Below are 15,780 nucleotides of genomic sequence, written 5' to 3' on the forward strand. Positions count from 1 at the left end.
CATCGAGGAAGAAGTCCAAGAGTTGGAGAAGTTCATAAAGGAGGCATACAGGGAGGCTGTGGAAAATCATCAACAACAGTGGAACTGCCGAGATACACCAACAGAGAGGGTGGACCACCCAACGGACAACCACCACGAAGGAATGGGTGACACAGCAGCGAGAATGAAGGACACGGACCTACGGCTGGAGAAATGGACGTACATCAGGGACATGGACCTACAACTGGAGAATCAAGAGGAGATAGAGAGGACAGTAATCGTCGTGGGGACTCCATCATCAGACTGAATTGGCTGGTGACCTGCCTACCGGGAGCCAAGGTAGAAGACATAGTGAGCCGCATCGACAGTGTGGAAGAAGAAGATAGGGTGATGGTGATCCATGTGGGGACAAACAACGTGAGCAACAGGAACTACAACAGAGAAGTACTGAAGGATCAGTTCTGGATGCTAAGAAGGAAGCTGAAGACCAGAACACAGAGGATAGCATTCTCGGAGATCTTGCCGGTACCCAGGGCAGACGAGAACAGGCAGAGCTGCAAGCAGTCAATGCATGGATGCGGCGCTGGTGTGAGGAAGAAGGATTCCACTTTGTGCACAACTGGACAATATTCTGGGGGAAGAGCAAGCTATTTAGGAAGGATGGACTCCACCTCAGCAGAGACAGAACAAGGATATTTGCAAGCTACATCAAGAGAGAAGTTGAAAAGTTTTTAAACTAGGAAGAAGGGGAAAGCCGACAGTTGACCGAGAGAGAGTCAATGGTTTTCGGGAACCGGTATACCCGGAAGATACCTTGCAGGAAGATAGAGGGGAAGACTCACCGGATCACAGGCAAGACAAACCGAAAGGGACACAAGAAGGGAGGAAATGCAAGAAAGGAACAGGCCGCAAACTCAAGTGTATGTACACGAATGCAAGGAGCCTTAGGAATAAGATGGATGAATTAGAAGCGGTGGCACAAAAAGATAACATTGACATCATCGGCATCACAGAAACATGGTGGACTGAGGAAAACGTCTGGGACACTGTGCTACCAGGATACAAACTATGCCATAGAAACAGTGTGGCTCAAAAAGGTGGGGGGCATTGCCATATACGTCAGAGAGGGAATTGAATCTACTGGAGAGAACACGGCACAAACCGACAGATAAGTTAGAGTCTCTATGAGTCAAAATTCCAGGAACAAATGGACTGGAAACGAAGATCAGCATCTACTACCAACCCCCAGGGCAGTCCGAAGAAATTGATGGAGAAATGACGAATGAGATTAAACACAACTGCAAGGGAGGTAACACAGTTATCATGGGCGACTTCAACTATCCGGAGATAGACTGGAACCTAGGCACCTCCGGCTGCGCTAGGGAGGCCAAGTTCCTGGATGCTGTAGGCGATTGCTTCCTGGAACAACTTGTCAAGGAAAATACAATCAGAAATTCTGGACTTAATACTAAATGGACTGTGAGGACCGGCACAAGGTGTAGAAGTAGAAGGGATGCTGGGAAACAGCGATTACAATATGATCTACTTTGACTTAGACGCAGAGGCGAAACATCGGTCCAGAACAACGGCCACAACACTGAACTTCCGAAAAGGGAATTACAAAGAGATGAGATGCATGGTGGGGAAGAAGATTAAGAAGAGGATAAGCACTGTAAAACCCTAGAGCAAGCTTGGTCCCTTTTAAAGGACACAGTCACTGAGGCACAAAATCTATACATTCCGCGTATCAACAAGGGATCCAAGAGGAAAAAGAACAAGGAACCGGCATGGCTCATTGTAGAGGTTAAGGAAGCGATCAGAGACAAGAAAACTTTGTTTAAGGAATGGAAAAGGTCAAAAACAGACGAAAATTGGAATAAGCACAAACAACATCAATGCAGGTGCCATAAGGCGGTAAAAGGGGCCAAAAGAGACTATGAGAAAAAAATAGCCAAGGAGGCAAAAAACTTCAAGCCGTTCTTTTGATATATTAAGGGGAAGCAACCCGCAAAGGAAGCGGTGGAACCATTGGATGACCATAGAATGAAGGGAGTGCTAATGGAGGAAAAAACAATCGCTGACAAAATGAACACATTTTTTGCATCTGTATTTACCGAAGAGGATATACACAGCATACCGGAACCCATCAGGCTATATGCTGGAAACAAAGACGGGAAACTGACAGGGTTGACGGTCAGTCTAGAAGAGGTATGCAGGCAGATAGATAGGCTTAAAAGCGATAAATCCCCGGGACCAGATGGTATCCATCTGAGGGTCATCAAGGAACTGAAAGAAACTATAGCTGAACTGCTTCAACTAGTAGCCAACCTGTCGATCAAATCAGGAAAGATTCTGGAAGACTGGAAGGTGGCAAATGTTACGCTGATTAGAGAATGACACGGGGAAAAAATCTGTCCCCGTCCTCTTCACCGCCCCGTCACCGCCATTCCCTTCACTGCCCCGTCACTGCCATCCCCTTCACCGGCCCGTCACCATCACTGCCATCTCATTCACCACCCCATCATCGTCACTGCCATCCCATTCACCGCCCCGTCATCATCCCCACAGCATCCATATAAGCCTTAGTACTGCAATATTTAGCTTATTCCTTCCTTATAAATCAAAGTTCTGGCTGCTGAACTAGAGAAAGAGATGTTCAGCTGGCAGGGCTTTGTTTATAAATTTTTATCAACACAACTAATATACTACTTTATCCTAATGCAAAAAATAAATAAATAAATAGAATTTTTTTTTTTTCTATTGTTGTCTGGTTTCTGCTTTCCATATCTTCTCATTCAATTCCTTCCTTCCACTGTGTGTCTTCTCTCTGTGTCTTCCATTTGCTGTTACTGTGTCTTTCCCTTCATCCCCCCCAATTGGTCTAGCACCCATCTTCTTCCCTCCGCTCCCCCATAGTCTGGCATCTGTCTTCTTCCCTTACAGCGTCTTCTCCCCACTCTGTCTTCCACATTTCCCTTCAGGGTCTGTTCCTCTCTACCCTCTTTCAATGTCTGCTCTATTCCTTTCCACCATCACCCTTCCCTCCTTCGTTTACCATCTGTTCCTTTCTACCACCCTTCAGCTCCTCTCGTGTGGCCTATCTATCTACCTCCCTCCCTCTTATTTTTGTGGCACGTTACAATGTAATTTGTGCAAGCCGCTGGAGCCTGGGAGCTCGGTCCCTGTCCCATCCCCACAAACCATCTCGCTTCTGTGTTCCTATTTTCCCCATTTCTAATATCTCCCCTATGTATCTGGCATTGCCCCCCCCCCCCCCCGTGTCCATATACCATCCCCATGGCATGTCCCCTTTATGTCTCTGTCCCTATGCCCCCATGCACATAATTTCCCCTCTTACTGTTACCTTCCTGTGTCCAGATTTCCCCTATCTTCCTCTTCCATACCAATGTGTCTCTTCTTTTCAACCCCATCTAGCTTCTTTCCCTCTTTCTTTCCCCGCCCCCCTGCTTCCAGCATCTGGCTCACCTGCCTGTCCTTTCCTGCTGTGGGTTTCTTTCTTTCCCTCTTCATTCCCTTGGCCCAGAATTTTTTTCCCTTTCACTCCCTCCTTCCTAGTGTGAGCCGGGAACACGCACGACCGCGCGATCCAGCAGCCCCCACCCGCCCGATCGCAGCATTCAGCCAGCTCCCTCCCTCCACCTCACCTTATATTCCGAGTTTGCCAGCTTTCTTTTTCGCCAAGCCGCACGTGCGGCTTCTCAGTTGTTCAATCTTCTGCTCTGACGCAACCGGAAACAGGAAGTTGCAGCAGAGAAGATTGAACAACTCCAGCAGCTGCGTGTGCGTGGGTTTTTGAAAGTGTGCGGCTCGGCGAAAAAGAAAGCCGGCAAACTCGGAATATAAGGTGAGGTGGAGGGAGGGAGCTGGCTAAATGCTGCGATCAGGCGGGTGGGGGCTGCTGGACCGCGCGATTCTTGATTGCCTCACTGCGGAGACAAGACCATTCACCGCTCCACGGGGCAGTGAATGGCCTTGTCCCCATCCCCGCAGCGACTACTATTTTTCTTTCCCCGTTTTGGCGGGTTACCTGTGGCTAACAACCACCGTGTCATTCTCTAACGCTGATCTTCAAAAAAAGGTTTGATGGAGAAGCCGGGAAACTACAGACCGGTGAGTCTGACCTCGGTACTGGAAAAGATGGTAGAGGACAAAAGGGGTGAAGAGGCTATAAAATAAACCCAACAGGATATCTGAAAAAAAATACCCAATTGGGCAGGAAAATCGAATCAAAAAATCTATTCAATAGGCTGAATCGAATCGAATAGAAATATTTTTTCCTGAATTTGGCAGCACTACTGGTTACTAATAACTGGGGTTAACAGTACTCCATGTTGATAACTTTCCCCTTAATGATGTTTTGTGTGACAGCAATGAGTGGTATTGATTTAGATGTGCAGTAGGGCTCACAAATGCTTCCAGACCATATCTGAGATGTACAACTGTCTCTGCTCTGAGTTCCTTTGATTGGTATTACCAATTTGAGAAGACATGTATCCTGCTATTTTTTATGAACGCATAGCGTGGGTTTTAGCGCTGGTAGTGTCAGTAACTGCTTTGATGCTCATAGAATTCCTATGAGCGTCGGAGCAGTTACCACCGTTGCTGGCACTAAAACCTGCGCTATGCATTCATAAAGGTTGATTTTACATGAGCTGGAAAGATCACATAAAACCCTTCTTTAGATGCAGTCTAAAATGAAGCTCTTACTTTTGTATAATTCTTATGCTTATCGAGCAACAAAAAATAGTTTCCTTGGACTAAAACAGCTACTAGGTAAAACACAAAATATAAATAATGTTAATAAAATTTGAGCTATCTAATTTATAAATGGTTTTTTTTTTTATAGGGAGGAGAGAGAAGCCTGGATTCGAGCTAAGTATGAACAAAAACTTTTTCTGGCTCCCCTGAAGAATCCTGACATTCCACTTGGCAAACAGTTGTTTAAGTCTGTGTTGGAGAAAGACCTTGCCTTTGTCCTGCAACTGCTAGCTCATAGCACAAAAGAGCAGATTAACACCAGCACTGGAGACAAGGACAAGCGAACAGCACTGCATGTGGCCTGTGGATTGCCACATGTGGTGATCACGCAGCTTCTCGTCTGGGTATGCAACAAAAATGCAGTTTACTGCTTTACTATAATGTGCCCTATACAGCTAGGGTTACTAGATGTCCAGATTTACCTTGACTTGTTCTCTTTTTTAGAGGACTATTTGGGTGACTGAATAACTTTCTACAGTGTTCGGGGTATTCTCCTCTGCCTGCCCCCCTATCTACCTTCTTCCAAAATTGAATCTTCGGGCCGGCTGGCAGCAGCAGCAGCAAGGTGAGCTTGCTTCTATCGGCCTATCCCAGAAGTCGCCTCTCTGAAGTGTACTGGCTACGTGGGAATAGAACGTTGCTTCAGAGAAGGCTTTCGGGACAGGCTGAGAGCAGAAGGCTGCTGCCGGCCAGCCTGAAGATTCAATATCGCAAGGGGGTAGGTGTGGGACAGGAACGGAGCCAAAGGGGGAGAGAAAAACATCGTTCTACGGAGGAAGAGAAGAGAGCAGCACCATCTTATGGGAGAGGGAAGGGACCGAGACTATATGGGGAATTTCCAGGGAGCTACCCCAGCTCTTCCAGTTTGCTGAAGTGCAAGAAGCAAATGATGATTTTGTACAATCTCACTCGATTCCTGAACAAGTGGGTAGTTAATCCCATTTCGTGAGATCTCATGTAGGAAGCCTTATTAGCAAAGCGTTTTGCGCCTCCTCTCTTAGATTGCCCTCCAACTTCCAGTTGTCTTCCTATAAGTGAGACAGTAGGAGCTAGACTTTAAGGGGATAGTCTGTTTACAGAGGATTGGCTGCTTCACTGTGCACCACCAGGACTGCAATCTCAGTTTATGACTCAGGGACGTTCCCTTGGGAGAGTTGCTCACCCCAGGTTCATCTGTAGGCTGTGTGGCTCTGTGGTGGTTTATCCAGGATTGGGGCCAACTGTATTCCTACACCCATTAACGTGTGCAGGTTCCAGGAGGGGTAGAGATCTCCGACTGGTATGTTGGGTCCAAGAGGCAGTCAGAAAGCACAGGCAGTCCAATTTTCCAGCTTCTTGACGGATAGGATCTCCCTGTAAGCTGTCACAGCTTTCATTTTGCAGCTCTCAGCACACAACATGGCACAGTAAGAAGTTCACAACCTGTGAGATCAGTTTTCGGGGATCTCCAAATTTAGGTTTTGGGTATTCGGAAAATTAGTACTAGGTACTCCCACCCCAAAAATCCTAAAATCGATGTTTTTTTATTGCTCAATTTGAATTTCTTGGGCTGTTTTATTGCAAAAATCACTCCCATGGTTGCCATCCCTTGGATTTTCCCAATTTGAATTTTAAGTTTTTATCTGCCGCAAAACACCTCATTTTCGCAAGATAACAGGTGGAATGGACTCCTTAGTGCAGAATACTTTGGATTCATGCCATGTTTGTGGCGGATGGCTGTTGGGCAAGCATCCGTGTTCCACATTCCATGCATGTGGGGGGGAAGGTAATGTCTGTTTTAGCACCCCCACCCCCACCTGCTCCTTCGAGAGTTCTAGTATTCAGTCCATCTGTGGGCTGACCAAAAAGTCCAAAATAGGGACAGGGGCAGTGCAAGTGTGTCCTTGGCAAAATGCAGCTGTGATTCGGCGCCAAAATCACAGAAAAGCTCCAAAGGCTTTATAAAGGGCTCAGAGAGGACCCCTGCCCCTCAGGGGCAAGGATTTTATCCAGAATTTATTAATAAGCTGTTCCAGACATATCTGGCTAATAAGAGTTCTACAAATCTACCTACTATGGCATCCCTTTTAGCACCAGGGGGGCCCTTCCTCCAAGGGCACAGGTCCCCAGCAACAGAGCCATGCTCACTCGGAGGACAGTCCTCATGAAGACAGCTCGGATGATCTGGATGATAATTTCAAGCTTTTACTTTCCCTGACAAGCAAGTGGGTCATGGAGCTGCAGTCACAGATCTGAAGGACCTGGATCTGGGGGTTGCTCTGGATCTTGGGTAGGACTCCCACAGTGTAGTGACTTTTTAAACCTTCAGCGCTGATAGGGATCATTTCAGAATTCCTTCAAGAGTTGACGTTAGAGACTCCTTAGTATTCGACATTACAGTGTCCTGTTATGTGTAGCAAGAAGCCGCAGTCTTCTTATTTTCCAGATCATCCGGACGTCACGAAGATGCTCACGGATCACTGGGAAGTGCCAGAAGGTCCTCTGCATTTGGTCAAGGCTATGTCTAAGCTCTATCCAATGGTGGATGCTTTTTTTTTCCCCAAAAAAGTGTTTATTAAAGTTTTGAGTATAATATACAAACTGTAATACACATCAAAATGCAACACTCAAATACATACAGAAGTCATGGAACCTCTCATAAACCCATACATCCTAGCTACTAACAATAATCACCTCGCCTAATAAGGAACCATCGACAAAGCAAATACCCCTCCCCCATACAGTCAACATCCCACCACCACCCTAGCCAATCCTCCCCTTATCTAAACCCCCTCTCCCCTTTCCAACCCTCCCTAACCCATCTTAAGCCCAGAGTGGAGTGAAGATGCTCAACAAAATACATAGCTATTCCATATTTTCCTGTAGAGTTCCATACGCATCCGATGCATTGCTGTCAATTTACACATAATCTGGACAAAATCCAAATTATTAAGTAATTGCTCCCGTTCCATTAGCTTAGCAGATTGCCAACAGCTAGCCAAAGCCACCCTCGCTAACGTAACCACAAAGAGGGCAAAGTGGTTCTCTTAAAGTAGAAACCCAGGTACACTTCTCCCTCCGTATTCACTATGATAGGGGATTAACAGAACCACAAATACAGAAAAACTGTGAATAACTTTTTCATATGTTATTTGCTGTTTTCTATGAAAAACCATCATGAATATGGTGAAACTGCGAATAACATGTGGAAGACCTGGCCTGTTGCTGAAAGAGAGGCAAAACACAGTGAAGAAAGTGCTGGGAATCAGTGAGTTTCTCTGTAAACACTTGGAATCAGCGATTTCTCTATGCAAGCTTATGTAATTTAGGGGGAGGAGCCAGCAAGCTAAAAACCATGAATAATCAAAACCCCGATTGCTGAAACCGTGAATACGGAGGGAGAGGTGTATAGGCACATTAAGCAAACAGCACTCCATCAAAACCGGAAAATGTCTATCTAAAATTTGGACAATCAACCATATTCCAATATTCCTTAACCCTAGGGCAGGTCTACCAAATATGGTGGAAGAATCCTAATTGCCCACACCCTCTCCAACATTTATCAGAAGAAGAAGCCCCAAGGTGAGCTAGTTTTTCCAGTGTCAAATACATTTTAAACCCATTTTCCGAGGCATCTATAACACCTACCACATTCTGCCTCAGCCAATGTTCTCCCCACCTCCCTCTCCCAAGCATGCTTGTAGCTATCTTCAGGCACCTCCCTGAATAGTAAAGAACGATATATGGAAGAAATCCCTCCCCGCCCAATCCCCTTCCGCAAAGCCAGTTCCAGTTTGGTTACCTCCAAGACCAAATCCCAGTAGGCCTATTTATGTAAAAAAAAAAAGTCTTAATTGTGCATAAGATAACACATCAGAGTGCAAGAGCCCATACTCATCTTGTAGCTGATCAAACGTAAACATTCCTCCCTCTTGCCAAATTTGTCCCACTGTGCACAACCCTGCTTTGACCCATTGAAACCATATTGGATCCTCGCCCCCAGGAGAAAATCCCTCTAAAAGACTAATAGGTGACAACGCAAAATGTCTATGCTCTGGGAACATTTTCCTCCTCAGCTGATACCAAGTTAAAATCACTCGCAAGAAAGTAGATACTTTTAATCAGCTTTATGTTTCCCCAAAGGTGGATTCTTTGGTGGCACAGGTTACTTTCTAGTGAAGGCGGTGTGGTGTTAAAGGACACCCAAGACTGCAGAATAGATTTTGTGCTCAAAAGGCTTTTTGATCCCACGGCCTCTGATTTGAAAGTGGTCGCAGAGGCATCCAGGGCCTACCAATCCAAGCTACATCACGATCTTGACACAATCGTGGATAAGGATGATCACTGGAGTGGACTATGTGGCCAATGCCCTGTATGATTTGTTCAGGGTGGTGAGCAAGCTGTTGGCTTACTCCATCTCTGCGCTCCGGATGCTGTGTATCAGACAGTGGTCTGGGGATTCTTCATCTAAAGCAACCCTCAGTAAACTGCCATTTAAGGGGAAGTTATTGTTCAGTAAGGGTCTAGATAACCTTATAGCCAGCATGCAGGACCACAAACCTAAGTCCTTGCTGGACAGCAAGCCTCGGTCTTCCAAGGGGCCAGGACGTTCTAGTTTTGTTCCTCCAGATGATATCATCAATATTCCAGAGGCCCCTTGAGTCAAAGATCTTATCAGAACATCAGACAAAGATTTGGTGGAGCTAGGAATCTGCAATCTTCGGCAGCCTACTCTCTTCTGCCCCAAAGAAGCAGTTCTCACACCTGGACCTTGGCAGGTCTTCCTTGAATTGGGGGGAGAATTCCCTTAAAATCCAATGAATATCCAACTACTCTTACCTTGCATTTTTTCCCTTGCTGGCATACCTCATGACCCAATTTCCCTACCATATTTGATCAGAATTCTAGGTGTGGACTCCCTATCCCATCACCCCCAAAACACATTTGCCTATACCAAAAAAATCACTCACACTATTCAAAGTCCCTGAGAAATTAACTACACCCAAATAAATAAACAGAAAGATTCCTCCCCCTCCCAGATATAGCATACATTTTCCACTCTCTATTTAAAGATTAAACATCCCTCTCCCTTATCCTAGAAACAGCAATTAATTAATCAGATTAACAAGGCAATATATAATTGATAGCAGGAACCATCAAATGTGCTAATAGAAATGTTCCATACACAGACATTCAACAAACTGACAATCTCTCTGTGGACTGCCGCAGTGCAGCTTCAAAGGTTTTCCTCCCTGCATTACTTTTTGCCAGCGAGTTGAAGAAGTTGAAGGCAAAGGTGGATTTACATCCATACATTTACTCTCTGGTAGCAAGCCAGTCTTTATTAGATTACATTAGTTTCTTTCATTCTGCCAATACCTTGCAGTTCTAGGCGAATTACAAAAGGAAGAGATTCTGGTCATTTCCAGAAGATTACAGGGAAGCTATTGGTTGTAACATTTGGAGTCTGGTGATGGAGTGAGGATATTGGTTGTATCAGGAGTTTGGCTTGACATATTTCTTGAACAACCTGGATTTTATTTCCCTCCTCAAGGTTCTGTAGTTTGGTGCTGAAATCAGTAAATTGGAGATGTGGCTGTGTATTTTTTATGCTGGATGCCTTTGATTGGGGGGTGGGTGAAGGGTGTCTGAGTTCTCCTTGGTCTGGAAGAGGTGTTCCAAGTTAGATGAGTGTAATGGCCTCTTAAACTATTTTAACATTATAACATTATTAACATTATAAGTAGTGCTTCCCACATAGCACACCTATATTACAGTGAGAGCTGACAAATCTTTCCATTTACTCTGACCCATTTGTCTGGCCTTACGTATTATTAATTCTTTAAAGTGTATGTATAAAGACAGGCAACAATGTCTCTGAGGTCCAAGAGCTCAATGTGCTCTCATAAGAACATAAGAATAGCCTTACTAGGTCAGACCAATGATCCATCAAGCCCAGTAGCTCATTCTCACGGTGGCCAATCCAGGTCCCTATCTAGACCCTTACTGGCAAAAACCCAAAGAGTAGCAACATTCCATGCTACTGATCCAGGGCAAGCAGTGGCTTCCTCCATGTCTTTTTCAATAACAGACTATGGACTTTTCCTCCAGGAAATTGTCCAAACCTTTCTTAAAACCAGCTACGCTATCTGCTTAACTATTCTCTGAGTGAAAAAATATTTCCTCCTGTTCGTTTTAAATGTATTTCCATGTAACTTTGAGTATCCCCTAGTCTTCGCAATTTTTGATGGAGTGAAAAATTGATCCACTTGTACCTGTTCTACTCCACTCAGGATTTTGTAGACTTCAATCATATCTCCCTTCAGCCGTCTCTTTTCCAAGCTGAAGATCCCTAACCATTTTACTCTTTCCTCATACAAGAGGAGTTCCATCCCCTTTATCATTTTAGTTGCTCTCCTTTGAACCTTTTTAAGTGCCACTATATCTTTCTTGAGATAAGGAAACCACCTTAATAGGCTGATCTATTTGTTGCATGCCAGGATTGCTGCACAAATTTGGCAGACTAATTCAGAATAATTTCTGTACCTTTCCTATTGAAGGATCCTTTGGAATTTAAAAATATTCCTCTTGGAGTGGGTTTCTAAATACTCTAGAACTGGCTCCATACTCTGTTCCAGTTTATCTAGGTAGGATCCATGAGCCCAACATGTTCAGTCTCCTCTGCTCTCAGGAGAAGGGAAGGGCATGGGGTCTTGTATACCACCTTTTTGTGGTTTTGGAATTTCAAAGCAATGGGCACTGGAGGATTAAGTGACTTGCCCAGGGTCACAAGGAGCAGCACTGGGATTTTATATCACAACCAATGGGTGCAGAGACAGCAGCTCAACCTGTGAGCCACAGCCCTTCCTCTGACCGAAATCTGTCAAGTTCACCTGCAGTTCTGATAATAATGTTTTCAGTTTGTATGTATTTAATATCTCTTCTAATTTAATATCCTGGTTGAGTTCATCTAACATAGCTCGAAGATTCTCTTTTGTAAGTGATTCATTTAGTGGCCCACCTCAAGCTCAGATGTTTCATCCATAATACGTTTCCCATATCAGGATATTCTTCCGTCACCATGTATGGCACCACAGTATTGTTCCAGTTCACAGCCAACAAAAAGTATTTAAGATTTCCAAATTTTCACCCTGGCATGATTTCTACAGTGTGAGACAAGAATTTTCCACTCTTTGATACACAGATTAGAGGGCAATAATTGTGAATGTGAGAGTATTTTACTTAGTTAAGGGTGACTGATATAGAGCTCACAATTCAGGCAGCCATTCACTGCTGACATCACCTGGCAGAAAATGATTTTAAACAAAGCCTGGTCAATATTCAGCTGGTGGTGGTAAGCATTGTTTAAACACTGACCACTATGGGCAGAATTTAGGCCCAGATATTCATTACTGGATCATGTCTGGGCACTGGCATTAAATATCCAGGGCCAAGCCAGCATTTGCTGTCCACTGGATCTTATGTGGGTCCTTACCAATATTCATCTGGGACCTACGTAAGACACTTATGTGGGCCCCAGCTGAATATCAGCCAGTGAATATCAATTAGGATCTGCATAACAGGAAGCAGGTGTCCTCACCCCCTCCGAGCAATAGCTACTTTGTCATTGTTTGTTTGTTTATTTTAAGAAAACTGAACAGTACATTTTTTCTTTCCATGCATTAAGCGCATGGAGGGGCATAATCAAAAGAAACATCTAAGTCCATTTTGGCCTAAGTCGCAAGTCGCCCATATTTGGACGGGGAAAAGATCCATTTTTGAAAAATACGTCCAGCATATTTTTTTCTCGAAAATCGTCCAACTATACGTCCAGCCGTCTGATCATCCAGACCACTAATTTTCGTCCAAAAATTCGTCCAAGTCACAAATGCCTAGAAAAAGACCTTTTGGATACGGGAAGGGTCAGTAAAATGATGGACTGGACACCCAGACAAGGCACCAGAGTAGTGGGGTACTGCTGTGAACTTCACAAAAAGGTGTCACAGAAACATCTAACTACAGCTCCCTTATAGGTCATGGTGAGCCCCCCCCCAAACACCCCCAGAACCTACTAGACCCACCCCAATAGCCTTTATGGCTGCAGGAGCCACTTATATGGCAGTACAAAAGGGTTTTGGGGGTTTTAGGGGGGGTGCACATTTTTCACCATGAATGCAGTGATTAGAGTGGCTTATGGGCCTGGGTTCTCCTATCCATGGTTCACTCACCTACCCCCAAGACCACTAAAGCCACCTCTGTGCAGCTCTACTAGGCTTTCCTATGCCAGGCTGCCAGGTACTGATGTTCTGAAGGCAGAAATGTAAAGTTGTTGTTACAATTTTTATGGGGGTGGTGGGGAGGGGGGTCAGTGATCACTGGGGGAGTGTTTGGGGGTCTGTACTTTGTGTCTGCAGTGGTTATTTGGTCACTTTGGATGCCTTCTGTGGACTTAGACCTGGTTTTAGATGGCCTAATCACAACGTCCAAGTTCCGTCTAGGCAGTGTTGTAAAACTTTTGGTTATACTTTTGGTTTTGGTACGACTAAGTCTAGGACGGCCCACGTCCCGCCCAAATCCTGCCCTCACCACTCCTCCTGACACGCCCCTTTTAGCTCTGGTCATTCAGCAGCACTGTGAAGGCCTAGGTCATTTTTAAATACGTCTAAAACCCAGTTCGATTATTGGCACTTGGACGACTTTTGTTACTGATTGTCCAAGTGCCGATTTAGGCTGGTTTTTAGATGTTTTTATCTATTATCTATCCAGGCATTCTGGTATAATAATATCTTGATTTTCTCCACTCTTTTAATGTTCTAATTATCTAGCAAAGGAGCTAAATAACAACATCTGCTAACTTTTATTTTTTTTTTGCATTTATGCAGTATGGCATTGATGTGAAGACCCAGGATGCATGTGGGCACACAGCACTGTATTATGCCAAAAAGGCAGAGAGTCAAGAGTGTGTGGATATCTTGTTGCAGCATGGCTGTCCTAATGAGGGACTCGGACCCATTGTGACCCCCAGCCTCAGGCGGAAAAGCAGCACTACTAGCATAGTAAGAACTGACTCACGGACTGCCCTGGTATAACCCGCGAATCCATACTGCTCATGTCTCATTTAGTTCCATTCAGAATTCTTCTGCCAGCCTTCCAGAAATGAAGCTCCATTGGACCATCTTATCCACTCAACTCACGCCCAGTGCCTAGAAGAGAAGCTCCATCTAGAAGCTTTGAGAAGAATATTGGAAGTCATTGGTAGCAAATTACAAATAGCAAGACATAGATATTATCCATACTATATCTATTAGAAGAAAGAAAGGCTAGGAATTTGAAAGTGTTTTTGTAATAAATTTAAGAATTCCCCTTTTTCTCTGATAGGTTTATCTAGGAAAGGGGAAAAGTTAAAATTAGGTAACTAATGTGTAAAAATTAAGTTATAGCTAACATTGAAATGTCCCAAAGAAGTCTGTAAATCTGCAAATTAATGCCCCATGATTTATTTTAAATGTGTATTGTTTTATCAGAGTATTACATATATAGATATATGATTTTATTATATTACATGCATTTTTAGTCCTTTAGAACTAATACAGAGTTTAAACTGTGTTGAGAGTACTTGATTGAGCAAATTTACAACCCAATGGAAAAGAATCAATATTTGATACAAAAAAGTTTTGGTTTTCTAGTTCTATTTCAGTTTTCATTTTGGCCTAGTTATTGTGTGAACAGAGATGTGCTGAACCAATGGTAGAGCTCTAACATCAGCCCCCTTCCACCACCAGTACAGGTGCCTCAGCACATCCAGTGTCATTTGAGGCACATGGAGACAGGTCAGAAGTGATAGAAAATAGACTGATAACCATTTCTGTGGGTATAGAGCATATATAATGAGAGATGGGTGAGGGGGCAGGCTGGTACTTATTTAGTTGAATCAATTTCCTATTTATCATATCAGGAACTACTTTCCCTTTGTTTGCTATAAAACCTTCCTGGAAAATAAAAAGTTCATTTCCAGAAGTACTTAAATCTCAAAAATGCTTCACCAACCCAAAATGTTTGTACAAAATATAGAACTTTTCAAATATCTCCGACTTCTCTTAGCTGTGATATAATATTATGATGGCAATTCTATAAATTGGTGCCAAGATTTAGGCACTGCAGTGCCATGTACTGAGTGCCAATTCTATAATGGCATCTTGGCACCAAGTTTTCATTGTAAAATACAAGTGTAAGTGAGTACTGGCACACCAAAGTTAGGTGTCAACAATTACACCAAGTCAATGGCAGTTGTAACTTTCAGCACCTTAGTGTGTGTGCTCTGAAGAGTGTGTAACTTATAGTATTCTAGTTACATGTGTATCTCAGAAACAAATCCATGACCTGCCAATACTCCACCTATGTTAATGCCTTCTTTCACATACCCAGTAAAAGATTATGGCATACATTTTTAGAATAGTGGCTAGCACTTGTGGGTGTAAATGCCTATTAGAGATGTCATTTATACACATACATGCACCTGTGCTATAAATTGATGCACATAAATGGCGCCTAAATTTTAGATGGACCTTAAAGAATTGCCCTTTGTGTGGTTTATTTAATAAATATTTTCCACAGGCATAGAATGGGAAATAGTCCTTTTTGAATAAGAATCTACAGTATGTCTTATAGCACAGCTTCATAATTTTATATGAGCCATTTTCTGCATCTAATACATAAACAAAACACTTTCTCTATTGACAAGCAGGATTGAACAGGCACGTAAGTAGGTGACTTTATCGCACAGCACCAAAACAAAACATCTCTCCTAGAGGTGAGAAGTGATGTTTATATCTAAATATAAAAGGCCCTTCCCACATGCTGTGGTCTTGTCAGACCCTTTGGTTTTTGGTTTTACACTCTGCCAAATGGATGAGAAAACAAAGCTCTCCCAAAACATTTTTCAAATAATTTTCTATGTAGGCTTCCAATGTTGGCTGTTCTATTCTCTTTCAGGTCAATTTTTAGAGGTGGTGGTGAACATATGAGGATAAAATGAAAAGTAAC

The 15,780-nt window shown here is 43.7% G+C and overlaps 1 protein-coding gene across 7 annotated transcripts in view; it reads left to right on the forward strand.

Moving 5' to 3' along the window:
- Nucleotides 1–15,297, forward strand: part of AGAP2 (ArfGAP with GTPase domain, ankyrin repeat and PH domain 2) — a 526,417-nt gene extending 511,120 nt beyond the window's left edge. For all 7 annotated transcript variants that reach the window (XM_033938398.1, XM_033938399.1, XM_033938400.1 and 4 more), the window contains 2 exons: nt 4,847–5,102; nt 13,620–15,297. In XM_033938398.1, coding sequence (XP_033794289.1) covers nt 4,847–5,102; nt 13,620–13,826 — 463 coding nt within the window. In that variant the 3' untranslated portion in view covers nt 13,827–15,297. The remainder of the gene's footprint in view (nt 1–4,846; nt 5,103–13,619) is intronic.
- The last annotated feature ends 483 nt before the right edge of the window (nt 15,298–15,780 follow it).

The sequence above is a fragment of the Geotrypetes seraphini genome, chromosome 3 (assembly GCF_902459505.1).
Source record: "Geotrypetes seraphini chromosome 3, aGeoSer1.1, whole genome shotgun sequence".
Classification (NCBI taxonomy): Eukaryota; Metazoa; Chordata; class Amphibia; order Gymnophiona; family Dermophiidae; genus Geotrypetes; species Geotrypetes seraphini.